Raw genomic sequence first — 21,105 nt, 5'->3', positions numbered from 1 at the left:
CACACACACATGCATACATATATGCATGATGAGTTTCATTCAGTTTCTGTCAACCATATCCACTCACAAGTTTTGGTCAGCCCAGAGCCAAAATAGAAGACACTTGCTCAAGGCACCAGCCACACAGTGGAACTGAACCTGGCACCATGTGGTTAGGAACCGTACTTCTTACCATACAGTCACACTGTGCCAATGGAAAGAAACAAAAAAAAAAATAGAGGATCATTGTCCAAATCCAGGAGCTACTATGTGGTCAACTGACCTGTTAGAAATAGTAGCCAAATGTTCCTCAAATCACACTCTACTGTCTTATATACAGTTTGGCTACATTGGATCAGTGTTCTTCATTACAAAAAGCATTTGTACACCTTGAGCAAGGTGGAATAGGTAAATTGTTATGTTTAATAAAAATAAAATGGGTTTAATGTTTTTATCCCTTTTGTTACCATATTCATGATGAAACACTGTGTTTGTTTCAATTTTTAAAATAATGAAGAATTTGGTAAAATAACCGTCGTTATCAAGCTGGTTTTTGGGACGAATTTATTTGACTAACCCAAAATGATAGTGCTCCAGTATGGCGAGAAGGTCAAAAGAAGAGTTAAGGACTTGTGAATGTTAACTATTGACTAAATTAGAAATGGGTGGTTATTTCTGTTCTGAATCATGGTGAAAGATAAAACGAATATAAATAGATAATGCCACACACATTCATTCTAAATATGGTCTGGCAGACGAAGGTGGCAAGCTGGCAAGATTGTTAGCATGCCAGGCAAAATGCTCAGTGGCATTTCATCCACTCTGAGTTCAAACTCCACCAGTGTCAACTTTACCTTTCATCCTTTCAGGATCAATAAAATAAGTACCAGCTGAGCACTTGGGTCAATGTAATCAACTTACCCCCCCCCCACCTAAAATTGCTGGCCTTGTGCCAAAATTTGAAACTAATATTTCCGGGAGATTTGAACATGGATATAATAATCACTGCTGTCTTTAGAGTACACCTTGTCTCTTCAGATGATGTGTATTCATAACACACTCAATTGGTTGATATAAAGGGACTTGTGGTGTTTTGACCTAGTTGTGTCTCTTCTGTTAAAGCTATCCTTAGATCAATGAATCTAAGTAAGAGTGAAGGATTTTGTTTATAGAATTTGGCAAACAAGTTATTTGACTGATGTCTGTTGATGTCTGCTGAACTGATAATAAATTACTATCAGGTCATCCCATAAGTTCTGTCCAATTTTACCTTTTTTAAAATTGAATGAAATTTAATAGAATGTCTGAAATTTAAAATTATTTTTATGCATTTGTGTACATTTAAACTAATTAAATATTATTTTACAGAATACTAATTAAACTAATTAAATATTATTTTACAGAATAATAGAATTAAAATATCTTTGATTAAAACCCTTTCTAACATGGAAGTATCCAAAGAGCATTTGAGACACATAATGCTTTATGAGTACAAAAGAGGAAACTCTGCAGCTGAAGTGACTTGAAACATACATGCTTGAATGAAAGAACTTGCAGAAGATGGCTTGCAAAATTCAGAAGTGGAGATTTCAGCCATGAAGAGGAAGATCGAACAGGACGTCCAGTTGAGTTTGGTAATAAGCTCCTTGAGGCATTACTTGAAGAAAATCCTGCATTATCAGTTGAAGAATTGGCAATAAAGCTTAGTTCAAACCATACAACTGTTCATCTTCAACAATTTGGAAATGTTCCTAAACTTGGAAAATGATTGCCTCATGAATTGTCCGAAAGCAACTGCAAATACCACATAGACATCTGCTCTTCTCTTCATTCTTGTGAACTCATTTCAGCCTTTTTGGATAGACTTGTGACTGGTGGTGAAAAATGGATCTTCTATCAAAATGTTAAATGTCGTAAACAGTGGCTTGGTAAAATGGAAAAAGCTCAACCACAACCAAGAAGGGAACTTCATGGGAAAAAGGTTCTTCTCTCTATCTGGTGGGACTGCAAAGGAATGATTCACTTTGAATTGTTACCACCTAATGCAACAATTAATGCTCAAGTCTACTGTCAGCAATTAGAGCATTTGAACCAAGCTTTGAAGAAAAAAAGACCTGCTTTAGTGAATCGAAAAGGACTGATGTTTCATCAGGACAATGCGCAACTCCACACTGCAAAGATCACATCACAGAAGATCGAAGAACTTGGTTGGGAAAAAATTCCTCATCCACCTTATTCTCCCAACCTTGCTCCTTCAGACTACCATTTGTTTTGTAGTTTACAGAATCATTTGGGGGACATAACTTTCGCAAGTCAGGAGGAGGTCGAAACTGACATTTCAGAGTTCTTCGCTTTGAAACCAAAAGAGTTTTACATTGATGGGATTAAAAAGCTTGTAAATAGATGGAAGGAAGTCATAGATAATCAGGGAAAGTACATTGATGATTAAATTTCAATTAAATATAACATTTGATAACTTGTTTTCTTTATTCAAAATTCGGACAGACCTTATGGGATGACCTGATACATGCATGCAAAACAGCAAAAATGACAACAATGATATATAAAGTCATTCTTCATCATCATCATCATTTAGAGTCCGCTTTCCATGCTAGCATGGGTTGGACGGTTCAACTGGGGTCTGTGAAGCCAGAAGGCTGCATCAGGCCCAGTCTGATCTGGCAGTGTTTCTACGGCTGGATGCCCTTCCTAATGCCAACCACTCCGTGAGTGTAGTGGGTGCTTTTTACGTGCCACCTGCACAGGTGCCAGACGAAGCTGGCAAACGGCCACGGACGGGTGGTGCTTTTTACGTGCCACCAGCATGGGGGCCAGGCGAGGCTGGCAACGGCCACGAACAGATGATGCTTTTTATGTGCCACCGGCACGAGGCCAGTCGGGGCGGCGCTGGCAATGGCCACGAACAGATGGTGGTGCCAGACGGGTCTGGCAAACAGCCACGAACGGATGATGCTTTATACGTGCCACTGGCACGAGACCAGTCTGGGCGGCGCTGGCAACGGCTAGGAACTCACCGTCTCACTTGCCTCAACAGGTCTTCACAAGTAGAGTTTTGTGTCCCATTTTTGTCTCTATTCTTAATAGAGATAAAAAAAAAACCCAATAAAAAACAAAAATGAAAAGTAAAAGTACTCATATTAAATACCTTCAGGAGTAATTTGAACTCGGTCACCCATCTTTTCATAAGTTGCAAGCTCCTGAAAATTCATATAAAAAAGACATATATTAGAGTGAGAGAGAGAAATAAACAGACAGAATACTTACTATGAAACTTTATAAGTCATTTAATAATTAAAATAATGAAGACAAAAATATATACAAATGCATCATTTACTTCATTACATTTTTTCAAGAGCCCTGAAAAGGAAAGGGTCATATTTCAAGAGCCTTGAAAAGGGAAGGGTCATAGACATGTTAAGAGTAGTGTTAAGAGGTGGGATTAAAATATAAGGACCATATTCAAGAAGTATTTGAAACCAATGAATGAATTTATTCTTTCTTTATTGCCCACAAGGGGCTAAACATAGAGGGTACAAACAAGGACAGACAAACAGATTAAGTCGATTACATTGACTCCAGTGCGTAACTGGTACTTAATTTGTCGACCCTGAAAGGATGAAAGGCAAAGTCGACCTCAGTGGAATTTGAACACAGAACGTAAAGACAGACGAAATACCGCTAAGCATTTCGTCCAGCATGCTAACGTTTCTGCCAGCTTGCCGCCTTAAATCTTGCCGATGGTGATTAAATAAATACTAATCATAGCAATAGATTTGGTTCAAACAATTATATGCCCTCCAGGCCTAAAAACATTTGTCTTCAGTTAATTTATTATCGTTGATGATTTTTTAAGAAGTTAGCTCTGAGCAGTCCTACAATAAAAGGCATTTCATTTATGATTGGGATCATCATCATTTTAATGTCTACTTTTCCAGAATTTTTTCTATAGCTGGATACTCTTCCTGTCACCAACATTTGCACACTTGTTTTCCAAGGGAGGTAATAATCTTCTAGTCTATCGAACAACAAACAGCTCTGGAAAGTGGTTGGGAAGAGAACTTTTTAACCACAGTCACATCCCTTCCAGTGATTAAATATCTCACTTAAATGCCGCCTCAACTGGCCTCCGTGCCGGTGGCACATAAAAAGCACCAGCCGATCGTGGCCATCGCCAGCCTCGCCTGGCACCTGTACCAGTGGCACGTAAAAAGCACCCACTACACTCACGGAGTGGTTGGCATTAGGAAGGGCATCGAGCTGTAGAAACACTGCCAGATCAGACTGGAGCCTGGTGCAGCCTCCTGGCTTCCCAGACCCCAGTTGAACTGTCCAACTCATGCTAGCATGGAAAATGGACGTTAAACGATGATGATGACTGCCACACACACACAGTCTGATTTTAGTTCATGTAAGTGTGTGAGTGTGTGAGTAAATAAGCCAACAGATTCAGCTCTCCTGGAAATACCATGTTACGGTTGTGATGATATACGATGGCATATACATCAATGATATTTATTTTGCAGACATGAAACAGTATATATAGGCTTTTACATTCTTAGTGATTGGGTACAGGAGGTGGCTGATGCGTCATCTCCACCACCACCACCACCACCACCACCACTATTGCTTTCCCATTGCCATTCTCAATCCCACCCATCATCATCTCTTCTGCATCAGCTGATCTGGTCTTACTCCACTTCCCACAACCTCATGAACGCTACAGTTTTAGACCAGCTAGAAATAAACCAAATCTCTGTTTAAAAATAAACAAAACAAAACAAAAAAAGAACAAAATATACATAAAAGCAGAAGGACATATTATCAGATAAGAGTCTGAGATATTATAGCGGCTGAAAATGAGATTGGATGGTCATGGCTGGTACACTTTGATTATAAGCCTGCTTTATTAGAACTGACATGGGACTGGCTTAATACAACAAAGCCACCACCATCACAACCACTTCTCCCATCCCCGTCCCTCCTGTCTTTAGATGTTGGACCATTTCTCTTCAAAATGCAATTACCAACACTACCATCACCACCACCACCACCACTCTCTTACTTACATTACAGATACTTCCACCACCATCACCACTACCACAGCTATAAACTGACCCTCCCCCTCTTCACTGCATCAAATGCTACAACTACTACCACCACCACCACCACCACCACTCATCACTGCCTAATCAGCTGATATACTATTCCTCCCCCCAAAACACTGCTATTCCTGACACCACCACCAGCCTGTTGAAGGAGCTTTACCTCAAAGTGGTCAATCAAACTACTAGAAACAACAGCAAAATCTCCCTCAAGATACATTCGAAATGTTAGCACGCTGGGCGAAATGCTTCGCGGTATTTTGTTACATTCTGAGTTCAAATTCCACCGAGGTTGACTTTGCCTTTCATCCTTTTGGGGTCGATTAAATAAGTACCAGTTATGCACTGGGGTCGATATAATTGACTTAATCCGTTTCTTTGTCCTTGTCTGTCCCCTTGTGGGTAGTAAAGAAATACGATACATTCACACCTCCCCAACCCCAACCATCTTAGAATAGGATAACTTTCGATAACATGTTGTTGGGCTCCTTGCCTGTAATAAGGAGAGAAAACAGGCAGGATGGTCACGGTTGGAATGCTTTTGATCACCAGGTATTCTCAATCTAGGGCAGTGGTTCCCAAAGTGGGCGGTATTGCCCCCAGGGGGTGTTGAAGATAAGTGGGATGATAATGGGGTGGCCAAAATGGGGTGATATAAAAAAAATATTAATAAGTTAATTAGAATTATGTTTTATTTGTGAAATACAGTTGTTTTGAATTTACTGCAGAAAATAGTCCATATTTGTGGTGGGGAAGGTGAGGGGGGCGCTAGGAATGTGGCCTGGGTGCCAGCCCAAAAAAGTTTGGGAACCACTGATCTAGGGTTAACATGTAGGATGTTTAAAGACAGAAACCATTGCTGGTAGCTATTGCCCTGTCACTTCCATTGTCATGCTCATTCCCCTCACCCCACCACCTACTACTGCTATCAGCTGATCTCTCACCACCACCACTATATCAGTACCTTTTTTATTCTTTTTCTTTTTAGTCTTTTTGTTTGTTTCAGTCATTTGACTGTGGTCATGCTGGAAGACCACCTTTAGTCGATTAAATCGACCCCAAGACTTATTCACTGTAAGCCTAGTACTTATACTATCAGTCTCTTTTGGCGAACTACTAAGTTACAGGGACTAAACACACCAACATTGGTTGTCAAGAATGGGTGGGGGTACAAACACAGACCCACAAACATATACATGCATACACTTTATACGCACTTTGTGACAAGTTGTGGTGCACCTGAGCACTGTATACAATAATTTCATTATTATTATTATATTATATTATATTATATATATATATATATACATAAATACATACATACACACACACACCAAATCTACTCACAAGGCTTTTGTCAGCCTGAGATTATAGTAGAAGACACTTGCCCAAGGTGCCACACAGTGGGACTGAACCTGGAACCATGTGGTTGGTAAGCAAGCTACTTACCACACAGCCACTGCTGCGTCTACCTTGTCTCTACTTCTCACTATCCCTACTGGCAAGTCATTTATCAACTCAGTAGCCTTCAGCCATCATCATCTTATTACCATCACCACCACCACCACCACTAGCATAAACACCACCTGTAACACCACCATCATCACAGCCATGATATCCTACCTCTGATACCATCACGAAGGTAGTGAATGATTCAAGGTTGTTAAGGCTTTGCACTATTTGTTTTGTCCTGTCTCTCCACTCAGCAAGATCAACAGTAATTTTTATCTTTCAGGGTCAACAAAATATAGTATCAATCCAGGATGTTGAATTGGTAGCGCTGATGCAGCATTGGACAGGATGTCTTGCAGTATTGATGTCATCTTGTGGTTCTATGCAACCTGAAGGCAACAAGCTGCATCAATCCTTGTGTCCCCTTTGAACAATATCAGTGACATGCAGAAGGAAGACATACAGCAGGAGCAATGACAGGTTTTCTATGAAAATATACTATATGGCCGGTGCCTTGAAGAGGAATTTCCGGATGGAAATCTAGGGCTTCATAAAACATATAGAGGGCCCAGATTATGGATGTACATATGTATATATGGGTGTGTGTATGCATCTCTGTAAGTGTGCACATGTGTGTATGTATGTTTATGCAAATGTATGTATGTATGTATGTATGTATGTATGTATGTATGTGTGCATGTTTGTACATGTGCATGTAAGTATCTTCAAACCTTCCAATAGTATCAAGACTGCTACCACCACCACCACCATTGCCATCACCAATACTGCATTCACAATTTCCTGCCCTCCTCCACCTTCGTAAACATTAGTACTGCTGCTGTTGCCACCACCTCCACCACCACTGATCATCATCAATATCACAAAGCCAATATCCATATCGTTATCATCATATCAATATCACTCTCATATTGATAACTGATCTTAATCAATATCATTATCACTCAACACCACAACCACCACCACAATAATTACCACCATCCTTGTCAATAACATTAGCATTATTATCCTTATGACCACATTTCCTACAATCACCACCAGCATCATCACAATCATCATCATCATTATTACTACAACCCTCATCATCACCATCTCAAATATAACGATTATCATCAATGTCAGCATCACTACCATTGCAACATCTGCAATCATCATCACCATGGTCACTACAGCCACCATTATCTTCAACATCACTTCGATATCATAACTTCACTTCAACATCGCTTCGATATCATAACTTCACTTTAACATCACTTCGATATCATAACTATAATATCACTTCAATATTTTAACAATATCATAACATCACTTCAATATCATAACTATCATCATCATCAACACTGTGACCACCATCACCATTATCATGGCTATTCGTGAAAGGCGTACATATTAATATTTATGAAATAGTTTCACTTTACTTCATACTGATTTACAACAATAACAATGCAACAAAGCAGGTCATTATTGTCCCACAGGCTACTGCCCTTCACTTGGAACTATCAACATCATGTAATTGCCATCATTGGCAACATCAGAAGCATTGCCATTACTAGCAGTGTAATAACAACAACAATAATTAAACAGCAACAAGAACAATAATAATCAAACAACAACAATAACACTAATCTAAAAAAAACACTACACTGGTGGTAGTGTGGTGGTGATGGTTATGGCGATGGTAGTACAGTTTATGGCAGCAGTGGTGGTTGGCATTAGGAAGGGCATCCAGCTGTAGGAACTCTGCCAGATCAAGATTGGAGCCTGGTGCAGCCATCTGGTTCGCCAGTCCTCAGTCAAATCATCCAACCTATGCTAGCATGGAAAGCGGATGTTAAATGATGATGATAATGATTTTTCTACTATAAATTTTGGGGTAGGGGTACAGTTGATTACATCGACCCCAATGCTCAACTGGTAATTATTTTATTGACCCTGAACAGATGAAAGGCAAAGTCAACCTTGGCAGGATTTGAACTCAGAACATAAAAACGGATGAAATGCTGCTAAGCATTTTGCCTGGTGTGCTCATGATTCAGCCAGCTCCCTAATCCTTTCTGCTATAGGTACAAGGCCTGAAATTTTGTGGGAGGGGACTTGTCGATTATATTGACCCCAGTACTTGGTTGGTACTTATTTTATTGACCCTAAAAGGACGAAAGGCAAAGACAACCAGAACTTGAAGACAGATGAAACACCACTCAGCATTTTGTTCAGCATGCTAATGAATCTCCCAGTTCGCCACCTTACTACTACTAATAATAATAATTATGATATTAATAATGATTTCAAGTTTTTGTCACAAGGGCAGCTTGGTGGAAGGGATTAAGTCGATTACATTGACCCCAGTGCATAACTGGTACTTATTTAATTGACCCTGAAAGGATGAAAGGCAAAGCTGACCTTGGCGAAATTTGAACTCAGAATATAGTGACAGATGAAATATCGCTAAGCATTTCACCCAGCGTGCTAATGATTCTGCCAGCTTGCCACCTTAATAATAATAGTCCTTTCTACTCTAGGCACAAGGCCGGTTGATAAGATCAAACCCAGTATGCAACTGGTACTTAATTTATCGAATCCGAAAGGATGAAAGCAAAGTCGACTTCAGCGGAATTTGAACTCAGAACGTAAAGACAGATGAAATACCACTAAGCATTTTGCCCAGTGTACTGATTCTGCCTGCTTGCTGCCTTAATAATAATAATATTAATAATAATGTCACCAGGGTTAACTTTGCCTTTTGGGGTTAATAAAAATAAGTACTAGTTGAATATAGGTTGATATAATTGACTTATTCCCTCTGAAATTGCTGGCCTTGTACCAAAATTTGAAATCAGTAATAATAATAACAGTTTTAAATTTTGGCACAGGGCCAGCAGTTCTTAAGAGGAAAGGGATGTCAATTACATCAACCCCAGTGCTCAACTGGTATTTATTTTATCAATTATTATTATTATTATTATTATTATTATTCAGGTCACTGCCTGGAATCGAACTTGGAATCTTGGGGTTAGTAGCCTCCATGGTACCAACATGGGTACTTTTCTGTGTAACACCAGCACAGGCGCTTTTCTGCATGGCACCAGCATGGACACATTTTCATGTGACACCGGCATGTGTGCATTTTGGTGTGGCACCACCATGGGTGCTTTTCTGCGTGAGACCAGCATGGGTGCTTTTCCATGTGACACGAGCAAGAGCTCTTTTCACATGGCAGAAGCACAGATGCTTTACAAATGACACCAGTACATGTGCCTTTTGTGTGACAGAATGGCTATAGTTAGAATGCTTTTGAATATAGGTCTGCTTTATTAGGGTAACCTTGGGCTAAATGACAAAGCTAAAAGCAAATCAAAATAACTAATTTTCTTAGCAACTCATTTCTCACCATTGACAGATACACTATCTCCTTTACAACTATTTGTGACCAGACAACCCTCGGCCTTTCACTCATTTGCCTTTACACACACACACAGAGAATGATAGAGAGAGAAAGTTAAGAAATAGAAAAATAGAAAGAGATATAGCACGAAAGATAGATAAAAAAACAAAACAAAAAACGTGTGAGAGAGATTATGAGAGATTAAATGACTTGGCATTTATGTCTTTCAATTAGCATCAGCAATAAGACACTAAGATATGAAGGCATTCTGGAAGCCTTTCTCATGTGCATCTATGTGTATATATATATATATATATATCTGGTAGTGTCGGCTATAGCCTAGTCACCTGTATAGTTAATCAGGTGATACATGAAAGAGTCATACCCAATGACTGGTGTAGCAGCATAATAGTCAACAGCTACAAAGGTAAAGGTGATGCCCTAGATACAAATAATTACAGAGGTATCAAGCTGTTGGATCAGGTGATGAAGGTTACAGAGAGGGTCATAAGCCAACTAATTAGAGAGAGAGTTAGTTTAGATGAGATGCAGTTTGGTTTCGTGCCAGGGAAAAGTACCACTGATGCTATATTCCTGGTAAGGCAGCTGCAGGAGAAATACCTAGCCAAAGATAAGGCCCTGTACCTGGCTTTTGTTGACATGGAGAAAGCCTTCGACAGGGTCCCCCGATCCCTCATATGGTGGTCAATGAGGAAACTAGGAATAGAAGAATGGTTAGTGAGAGCTGTGCAAGCCATGTACAGGGACGCTGCTAGTAAGGTGAGGGTTGGAAATGAGTACAGTGAAGAATTCCGGGTAGAGGTTGGGGTCCACCAAGGCTCAGTCCTCAGCCCCCTCCTATTTATCATAGTCCTCCAGGCAATAACGGAGGAATTCAAGACAGGATGCCCCTGGGAGCTCCTCTATGCTGATGACCTTGCTCTAATTGCTGAGTCATTATCAGAACTGGAGAAGAAGTTTCAGGTGTGGAAGCATGGTTTAGAATCGAAGGGCCTTAGAGTCAACCTAGCTAAAACCAAAGTCCTAATAAGTAGGAAGGTAGACAAATCACAAACGCCTTCAGGTAGATGGCCCTGCTCGATCTGTAGAAAAGGTGTAGGTAGAAACTCTATAAGATGCCCAAGTGTAAGCTATGGACACATAAGAGGTGCAGCAATGTCATAGGAAGGCTAACTAGGAAGATGGTGTTTGTATGTGGCAGATGCTCGGGAGCATTAACCTCTGAAAATCTGCAGAAAACAACTTCCGTCACTTTCCAGGGGAAAAACTAGAAGTAGTTGATAGCTTCCGTTATCTTGGTGACCAAGTCAGTAGTGGGGGTGGGTGTGCTGAAAGTGTAACGGCTAGAGTAAGAATAGCCTGGGCAAAGTTTAGGGAGCTCTTCCCTCTGTTGGTGACTAAAGGCCTCTCGCTCAGAGTAAAGGCAGACTGTATGATGCATGTGTACGAACAGCCATGCTACATGGCAGTGAAACATGGGCCGTGACTGCTGAGGACATGCGTAAGCTCGCGAGAAATGAAGCTAGTATGCTCCGTTGGATGTGTAATGTCAGTGTTCATAGTCGACAGAGTGTAAGTACCTTGAAGAAAAGTTGGACCTAAGAGGAATCAGATGTTGTGTGCAAGAGAGACGATTGCGCTGGTATGGTCATGTGGTGAGAATGGATGAAGATAGGTGTGTGAAAAAGTGCCACACCCTGGCAGTTGAGGGGACCTGTGGAAGAGGTAGACCCAGGAAACCCTGGGTCGAGGTGGTGAAGCACGACTTTCGAACTCTAGGTCTCACCAAGGAAATGACCAGAGACCGAGACCTATGGAAGTATGCTGTGCGTGAGAAGACCCGGCAAGACCAGTGAGAACAATCAAAATCAAATCATATATCAGAAAGCAGGGGTTAAGTGACCCATCCGTTCGTGTCCGCTGTCAGCCTCGTCTGGCACCCGTGCCGGTGATACGTAAAAGCACCATTTGCTCATGGCCGTTTGCCAGCTCTGCCTGGCCCCGTGTTGGTGGCACGTAAAAGCACCATCTGTTTGTGTTCGTTGCCAGCCTCGCCTGGCCCCGTGCCGGTGACACGTAAAAGCACCGTCCGTTCGTGGCCGTTTGCCAGCTCTGTCTGGCCCCGTGTCGGTGGCACGTAAAAGCACCATCCGTTCGTGGCCGTTTGCCAGCTCTGTCTGGCCCCGTGTCGGTGGCACGTAAAACCACCATCCGTCCGTGTCCGTTGCCAGCCTCGGCTGGCCCCCGTGCCGGTTACACGTAAAAGCACCGTCCGTTCGTGGCCGGTTGCCAGCTCTGTCTGGCCCCGTGTCGGTGGCACGTAAAAGCACCATCCGTTCGTGTCCGTTGTCAGCATCGCCTGGCCCCGTGCCGGTGACACGTAAAAGCACCATCCGTTCGTGGCCGTTCGCCAGCTCTGTCTGGCACCTGTGCAGGTGGCACGTAAAAAACACCCACTACACTCGCGGAGTGGTTGGCGTTAGGAAGGGCATCCAGCCGTAGAAACACTATCAGATCTGCCTGGGCCTGACGAAGCCTTCCAGCTTCACAGACCCCAGTTGACCCGTCCAACCCATGCTAGCATGGAAAGCGGACGCTAAACGATGATGATGATGATGATATATATATATGTATGTATACTAGCAGCTAAGCCCAGTTTCACCTGGTCTGTTTGGATGATGTGGCTGTGATCGTTTTTGGTTAGACATAATCTATAACAGCGTTTCTCAACCTCATCATTTTGGGTCCCCTGTTTTGATTGGAGCCTCCACCTGTATGAAAATTTCCTGACCCTACCCTGTCAGAGAACAGCTTCTAAGCAACTGGTTGTTTTAATGGTAGAACAAACAGGAGAATTCCATTAGGAAAAGTTTTAATCAATTTTCTCGGTAAGTATGGAGGCTAAGTAAAAAAATACAAATTGCATTCCAGTCTATGCACCCATCTCCACATGTGTGCCATTTTTCATGCGAATCCACCCAGCAGTTTGGCTGTGAACCTCAAGACAAGAAAGAATACAACGATCGCCCATGTCCAATTTATATAATAGATATATTTACATGTGTGTTCAGTATTAACTGTTGGACAAAAGAATGCTCAATACCATGGGTAGAGATTAATCATATATTATTTTGGTTGAGTCAGCCTCTTGGTGCTCTGAGTTTCAACTGTAAACACACTGGATCTTCAGGCAATATATATATATATATATATATATATATATACAGTCTGCGGCAGAAAGGTTGTCTCAATTTCAAAGGTTAATAAAGAAACAAACACATGAAGATGCATGAAAAAACTTTGTATTTCTATGAAATTCATTAAATGCCATTTTCTTTTTGTTTCAGGTAGTACCCATCATGGCCTGGAGTGGAGAGAGAATCATTTTTTTTCTTGTATCTTCATGTGTTTGTTTTTTTATGAACCTATTAAATCAGGGCAACATTTTTGCCATATCCTGTATATATACACACATACACACTCACACACATTACCATGTAAGGTCAATTACCAAAGCTCAATTAGTACAAATAATTAATCCTATTTAAAAGCTTCACACTAATTGAACTTATATGATTCAACTTTGTTATAGCATATTAAAATATTGAATACAGCAATTGGCTCTCACAGAAAATGAGCCATAAAAACAGTTGTCAGCACTTATCATCCTCCTTTCCCAGCTACTGCAAAAGTGAAATTGTTTTGAAGCTGTTTGTCAAGTGCAAATAATAAATTGAGTTTTCTCAGAAAGTGCAATTATTCAAGAACAAGTGTTTTTGCAAAACATGAAATTAATACTAATCTGCTGTAAAATGCTGATGCCAACAAGATGCTATAAAGCAGCTCCAATGGGATTGTCTCAATATTTTTAAATTGGATATACCAAAACTACATTCATAATTAATGTGAGCAAAACATAAATAAATAAGTGTATCAAATGTTAATAGTGCTCTCAAAATCTTCCGCTCACCATCGCTCAAATGCTGTTGTAAACCTCTATATATCCCAACTCTCGGTTCTTTGTCTCCCGCTTATTTCTACTACACCTCATACCTTTGGATCCACAGGGATACCTCATCATCACTATTTATCTCCCCCTGCTCCACTCCAAACCCCTCCAACCCTTTCTTTTCAAAGGTGAATGGCCATGTAGTCCTTTAACAGCAAGATATCTGTTCTGTTCTGGTCCCCTCTCATGCTTTAACACATTATCTCACACCATAAAACTATCTCTCTGGAAGGTGAAGGTGTGTGGCTTAGTGGTTAGGGCATTCGACTCATGATTGTAAGGTTGTGAGTTCAATTCCCAACAGCGCGTTGTGTCCTTGAGCAAGACACTTTATTTCATGTTGCTCCAGTCCACTCAGCTGGCAAAAACGAGTAGTACCTGTATTTCAAAGGGTCGGACTTGTCACACTCTGTGTCACGCTGAATCTCCATGAGAACTACATTAAGGGTACACATGTCTTTGGAGTGCTCAGCCACTTGCATGTTAATTTCACAAGCAAGCTGTTCCATTGATCGTATCAGATGGGACCCTCGTCGTTGCAACCGACGGAGTGCTCCTACTACCTCTCTGGGGTTTGTAGTCTTACAAGTTGCATGGTGATCTCACTTGTACTTGTTCATGCTGTAAAGTGGTTGGCATTAGGAAGGGCCTCCAGCCATGGAAACTATACTAAAGTAGACAATGAAACATGATGTAGTCCTTGGGCCCACTGGATCCTGTCAAATTGTCCAACCCATACCAGCATGGAAGATGGATATTAAATACTGATAATGTATGTATGTACAACAGTGAAGGTGCATAGCTTAGTGGTTAGAGCATTGGACACACAATCATGATGTATTGAGTTTGATTCCCAGACTGGTCTGTGTTGTGTTCTTGAGCAAGACACTTTATTTCTCCTTACTCCAGTTCACACACCTGTAGAAATGAGTTGCAACATCACTGGTGCCAAGGTGTATCGGCCTTTGCCTTTCCCTCAGATAACATCAGTGGTGTGGAAAGGGGAGGCTGGTATGCATGGGCGGCTACTGGTTTTCCATAAACAACTTTGGAAATATGCTGTGCTTGAGAAGACCAGGCAAGCCAAATGAGACCATAACCTGTGGCCTATGCCAGGAGTGTAACCAGCCCACTTATGCTTACCTTTTCCTTCTTTGGACACCAAACTCTGCTTGCAAAGACAAGTGAAATCAAAATCACATTCGATGACTGGCATCCGTACTAACGGGGTGCAAAGAGCACCATACGAGCGTGATCGTTGACAGAGCGGCTAACCGGCTTCCGTGTCAGTGGCACATAAAAAGGCACCATTCAAGTGTGATCGTTACCAGCGTCGCCTTACTGGCACTTGTGTCCATGCTAGTAGGGTGCCAAGAGCACCATCCAAGCATGATTGTTGCCAGAGCAGCCATCTGGCTTCCGTGCCGGTGGCACGTAAAAGGGCACCATTTGAGCATGATCGTTACCAACGTCGCCTTACTGGCACCTGTACTGGTGGCATGTGTAAAAAGATTCCAGTGAGGTCATTGCCAGTACTGCGTTACTGGCCCCCGTGCCGGTAGCACATAAAAAGCACCCATTACACACTCGGAGTGGTTGGAATTAGGAAGGGCATCCAGCCGTAAAAACTCTGCCAAATCAAGATTGGAGCCTGGTGCAGCCATCTGGTTCGCCAGCCCTCAGTCAAAATCGTCCAACCCATGCTAGCATGGAAAGCAGACGTTAAACGATGATGATGATGATGAACTTTGCATGAACTTGTGCCTTGGAAGGAAACTGTTCACGTGCAATCCTATGGTCATTCATGACAGAAGGGGGTCTTTACCTATTTTTTATGTACAACATTGTTCTCAACACTGATCACTATCAAAATTTCACATTCACTTTCCATGAAGGTATGGATTACTCTTTTACTTGTTTCAGTCATTTGACTGCGGCCATGCTGGAGCACCGTCTTTAGTCGTGCAAATCGACCCCAGGACTTATTCTTTGTAAGCCTAGTACTTATTCTATCAGTCTCTTTTGCCAAACTGCTAAGTTACAGGGACGTAAACACACCAGCATCGGTTGTCAAGCGATATTGGGGGGACAAACACAACCACACAAACACACATGCATATCATCATCATCATCGTTTAACGTCCGTTTTCTATTCTAGCATGGGTTGGACGGTTCGACCAGGGTCCAGTCTGATCTGGCAGTGTTTCTACAGATGGATGCCCTTCCTAATACCAACCACTCCGTGAGTGTAGTGGGTGCTTTTTACGTGCCACCGGCACAGGTGCCAGGGCAGGCTGGCAACGGCCATGATTGGTTGGTGCTTGTTACGTGCCACCGGCATGGAAGCCAGTCAAGGCTGTGTTTGTGCCCCCAACATCGCTTGACAATCGATGCTGGTGTGTTTACATCCATGTAACTTAGCAGTTCAGCAAAAGAGACCGATAGAATAAGTACTAATATAATAAGTACTATATATATATATATACATATATATATATATATATATATGTATGTACACACACACACATATATATACGACAGGCTTATTTTAGTTTCCATCTACCAAATCCACTCACAAGGCTTTGGTCGGCCTGAGACTAAAGTAGAAGGACACTTGCCCAGAGTACCATGCAGTGGGACTGAACCCGAAACCATGTGGTTGGTAAGCAAGCTACTTACCACACAGCCACTCCTGAATAATATTAAAAAGCTACTTTCTCCCTCTTGAGAAAAGTTTGAACAATATTTACTCCTATAATTACTTAGTGATCATAGATTTCCTCAAATTGACATAAGAATGGTCAGTCTCCTGTTTTGAAGAGATGTCCGATTCATGCATCTTTGACCATTTCCATTGTTTCTATAGATGAGCAGAAAGAATAAACTGGTCATCATTGTTTTCCTATCATCATTGTTTTAACATTCACTTTTCTCTGCACGCATGGATCAGAAAGAATTTGTTGGTGGTGGTGAAGGTTGCAGTGATGGTGGTGGTTATGGTGGCAGTTATTGCGGTGGTGGTGGAGGTTACAGTGGACGTTATTGTGGTAGAGGCAACGGTTGTGGTTGAGGTTATGGCAGTGATGGTGAAGGTTATAGTGGTAGTGCGGTGGTGGAGGCTATAGCAGTGGTGGTGTAGGTTTTGGCAGTGGTTATTGAGGTGGTGCTGGTGGTTAAGGTGGTAGTGTGGTGGCAATGGTTATAGTGGCAGTGGTGGAGGTTGAGGTTATGGCGGTGATGGTGTAGGTTACGGTGGTAGTGTGGTGGTGGAGGCTATGGCAGTGGTGGTATAGGTTGTGGCAGTGGTTACTGAGGTGGTGGTGGAGGTTGTGGTGGCAGTGTGGTGGTGATGGTTATGGTGATGGTAGTACAGTTTATGGCAGCAGTGGTGGTATAGTGGAGAGTTTGTAGTAGCTGAGACAGTATTCTTAGTGGTAGTGATAGCAGCTATGGCTGTGGTGGTAGTAGTGTTGTAGTTGTGTGGTTGTACTAGTGATTGTCCTTGTGGCATTTTGATGTTAGTGAAAGTTCTGGCAACAGTAACAGTGGTGGAGGGAGTTGGGGTGGTGGTGTTGCAGCAATGCAGCAATGGTAGTGGTAGTTGTAATAATAGCAGTAGTAGTGGTAGTAGCAGCAGAAGTAGTAGTAGTGATGGTGGTTTTGAGGTGGTAGTTGTGTTGTAGTAGTAGTAGTAGAAGCATTGTTAGTTATGGCAGTAGTGGTAGTAGTTATAGCTGCTCTGGTAGTAGTAGTAGTCGAGGTTGTAGTGGTCGTTGTAGTGATATTTGGTATTGGTGGTGGTGGTGGTAGAAGTACTGAAGTTCTAGTAATGTTGTGGTAGTAGTAGTAGATGAAGTGTTGTCATGGTTATTGCTATATTGCTAGTAGTGGTGACGGTGGTGGTGTTTGTGGTGGTGGTGTGTTGTAGTAGTAGTGGCAGTAACGTTAGATGGTCGTAGTCATAGCAATAACGATGATTGATGCTATTGATGATGATGATGGTGGTGGTTTCAACCGGATTGATAGTAATAGTACTTATTACTGTGGTTGATGATGACGATGATGGTAATAATGATGACGATGATGATAATGACGACGATGACGATGGTGATAATGATGATGATAATAATGGTGATGATGATGACGATGATGATGATGATGGTGATAATGACGACGATGACGATGGTGATGATGATGATGATGATGATAATAATAATGGTGATGGTGATAATGATGATGATGGTGATGACGATGATGAGGGTGATGATGATGACGATGATGATGGTGATGATGATGACGATGATGATGGTGATGATGATGATGATGATGGTGATAATGATGATGATGGTGATAATGACGACGATAATGATAATGATGATAATGATGGTGATGATGATTGTGATGATGACGTGTGAGAGAGAGAGAGAGGGGGGGGAGGGCAGACGGAAAAGGAAAACGAAAATCTTACAAATTGGCAAGTCATAATGATAAACTGCATTAGCGATGATGATGATGATGATGATGATCAGGTGGCTACGTAGACGTAGTAGAAGTAGTAGTGGTGGTGGTGGCAGTACTAGTACTTCTACTAGTAGTAGTGGTAATAGTAGTAACAGTGGGGGTGGTAGTAGTTATGAGGATACTGGTATTGGTAATGATGCGATGATTGATGGAGATTGGTGAGTGAGTGAGTGGTGTGTGTGTGCGCGTTAGCAGTAGCGTTGACTGATGGGTGAGAATGGCGATAAAATTCGCCGCATTACTTATTGTGGATATCAGAGATGGAACGAAAAAAGAAATAATGGAGGTTAAAGACAAATGATTGAAACTAAATTCATGATGATGATGATGATGATGATGATGATGATGAGTGCTGCGGTAATAAATTATGATTGAGACTGAGTTCATGATGATGATGATGATGATTGTTGCGATAATAAATTATGATTGTGATGATGATGATGATGATGGTAGTGGTTTCAATAATAGTCATAAAAGGTGACGACGACGATTGTACTTCTGGTGGTGGTGGCGGAGGCGGTGCTTGACCTGCAAGAGAAGCAAGCAAGGGGGGAAAAAAAACAAAAAAAAACACAAGAGATATAATAGGCATGGTGATGTATGTGTGTGTGTGTGTGTGTTGTGTGCATGTGTGTTGTGTGCGAGCGACGAAAGCGAAGAAACGTCTTCGAAGCAAAGAAAAATCGATACACACAGACTGCATCAACTAGAGTGTATGTATAATTATGTGAATAAGCCCGTATGTGTCTGTCTGTATGTATGTATGTGTAAAAGGCGGGTATGAAACTGTTACAGCAAACGTATGTTTATCTGTCGGAATATCAGTTAGCAAGAAAGAAGCTTATGTGAATACGTAAATACGTATTTGTAAAATAGACCAACATGCGAGTCTATTGTGTATAGAGAACAAGAGTGCACGAAGTATTGTTTTGTATGAACGAGAGAAGAAATAACAAATTTGAAAAAATCACAACTAAAGATTAATACACAATTGATCATGTGACATGAAGACTGCACTGTTTCTTTCTATACTATCTGGCTGCTTATGTTTATGTATGTATATGTATATAACTGCGTACCTGTACGTTACATGTGAGAAGTTAATACATACACATACGCGGGTGAGCAGACAGACGAAAGAAGGGCACTCAACACATTAATTGGGAGTTACATGAACAGATCAAACAGTTTGATTCAAATTCCTTTAGTACTTCAAGTTTCAGGCGTGATGCTAGTCTTCAGCCATTGGAATTATCTATCTCTATCTCTGTCTCTCTCTATATATATATATACATATATATAATCTATTTGCTATGCTGGCACAGGCTGGAGAGTTCAACAGGAGCTGGTGAGCCAAAGGACTGCTGCACCAAACTTCAAGGTCTGCTTTGACATGGTTTCTACGGTTAGACGCCCTTCCTAACGCCAACAACTTTACAGTGTACTCAGAGCGTTTTACATGGCACCAGCACTAGTGAGGTCACCACACACAGACACATATTTTATTTGTTTCACTCAATAGACTTTGGTCATGCTGTAGCACTGCCTTAAAGAGTTTAGTCCAGTGTTTCTCAACCATTTTTCACCTTTGGTTCTTGCAGTGTATAAAAATAATTATTAAAATGTTTTGTGTATTGTAGAAGCATAATTAATTTACTGCAGATATATTTTAATAACAAAATCCTATATGGACCCCCTAAAAGTCATATGAGCCCTAGCTGAAAACTACAGTTGAAGGCAACCTAGATCCACTACGACCAACACACACACACAATTCAAAAGTCTATTTAGCATTAAATATAATAGAATGGTTAACCAAATTGGGCCAGTTGAGTTTTGTAAAGGACATCTCATCTCCATCTATCACATCTCCCAACTCCTCATCACTCCACAACATTCATTAAACCTTCCCCATCTCCAGTCTCTGACCCTCTTTCCCCACTGCCATTGACTGCCAGGAGAGCCAGTTCCTCTGCTGGCTTGCCATTCATAGAGCCAGCATGCAAAGATGAGTGACATAGTGGTCAGAGTTTTTGGCTCATGATCATAAGAGCATGAGTTCAATTCCAGGAAGCATGTTATGTCCTTGAGCAAGACACTTTATTTCTCATTGCTCCAGTTCACTCAGCTGTTGAAAATGAGTTGTACCTGTATTTCAAAGGGTCAGTCATATTACATTGTGTGTCACACTGAAGGTGGTGAGCTGGCAAAAATGCTTAACGGTATTTCATCTGTCTTTATGTTCTGAGTTCAAATTCTGTTGAGATCAACTTTGCTTTTTATCCTTTCGGGGTCGATAAATTAAGTACCAGTTGCGTACTGGAGTTGATCTAATTGACTGTCTCCCCTCCCCCAAAGTTTCAGGCCTTGTGCCTAAAGTAGAAAAGATTCTATGTCACACTGAATCTCTCTGAAAACTATGTAATGGGTATACATGTCTGTGGAGTGATCAACCATTTTAATTTTGATGAGCAGGCCATACTGTTGATTGAATCAACAGGAACTCTTATCATAACCAATGTAGTGCTAGTCAATAGTACCAGCTACCCAATCCACCCATACAATTGAACAGGATTACTAATATTGTCATTTTTATGAAA

General features: G+C 41.4%; 1 protein-coding gene across 2 annotated transcripts in view; it reads right to left on the bottom strand.

The window, feature by feature from the left end:
- The window catches only part of LOC115216676 (diamine acetyltransferase 1), a 119,288-nt gene that overhangs the window by 58,083 nt on the left and 40,100 nt on the right, over positions 1-21,105 (bottom strand). For both annotated transcript variants that reach the window (XM_029786181.2, XM_029786180.2), the window contains one exon: positions 3,146-3,197. In XM_029786181.2, the coding sequence (XP_029642041.1) occupies positions 3,146-3,176 (31 nt within the window). In that variant the 5' untranslated portion in view covers positions 3,177-3,197. The remainder of the gene's footprint in view (positions 1-3,145; positions 3,198-21,105) is intronic.

This window comes from Octopus sinensis, linkage group LG10, assembly GCF_006345805.1.
Source record: "Octopus sinensis linkage group LG10, ASM634580v1, whole genome shotgun sequence".
Lineage (NCBI taxonomy): Eukaryota > Metazoa > Mollusca > Cephalopoda > Octopoda > Octopodidae > Octopus > Octopus sinensis.
The sequence above is the reverse complement of the archived record's forward strand: the minus strand, read 5'-3'. Positions and strand labels throughout refer to the sequence as shown.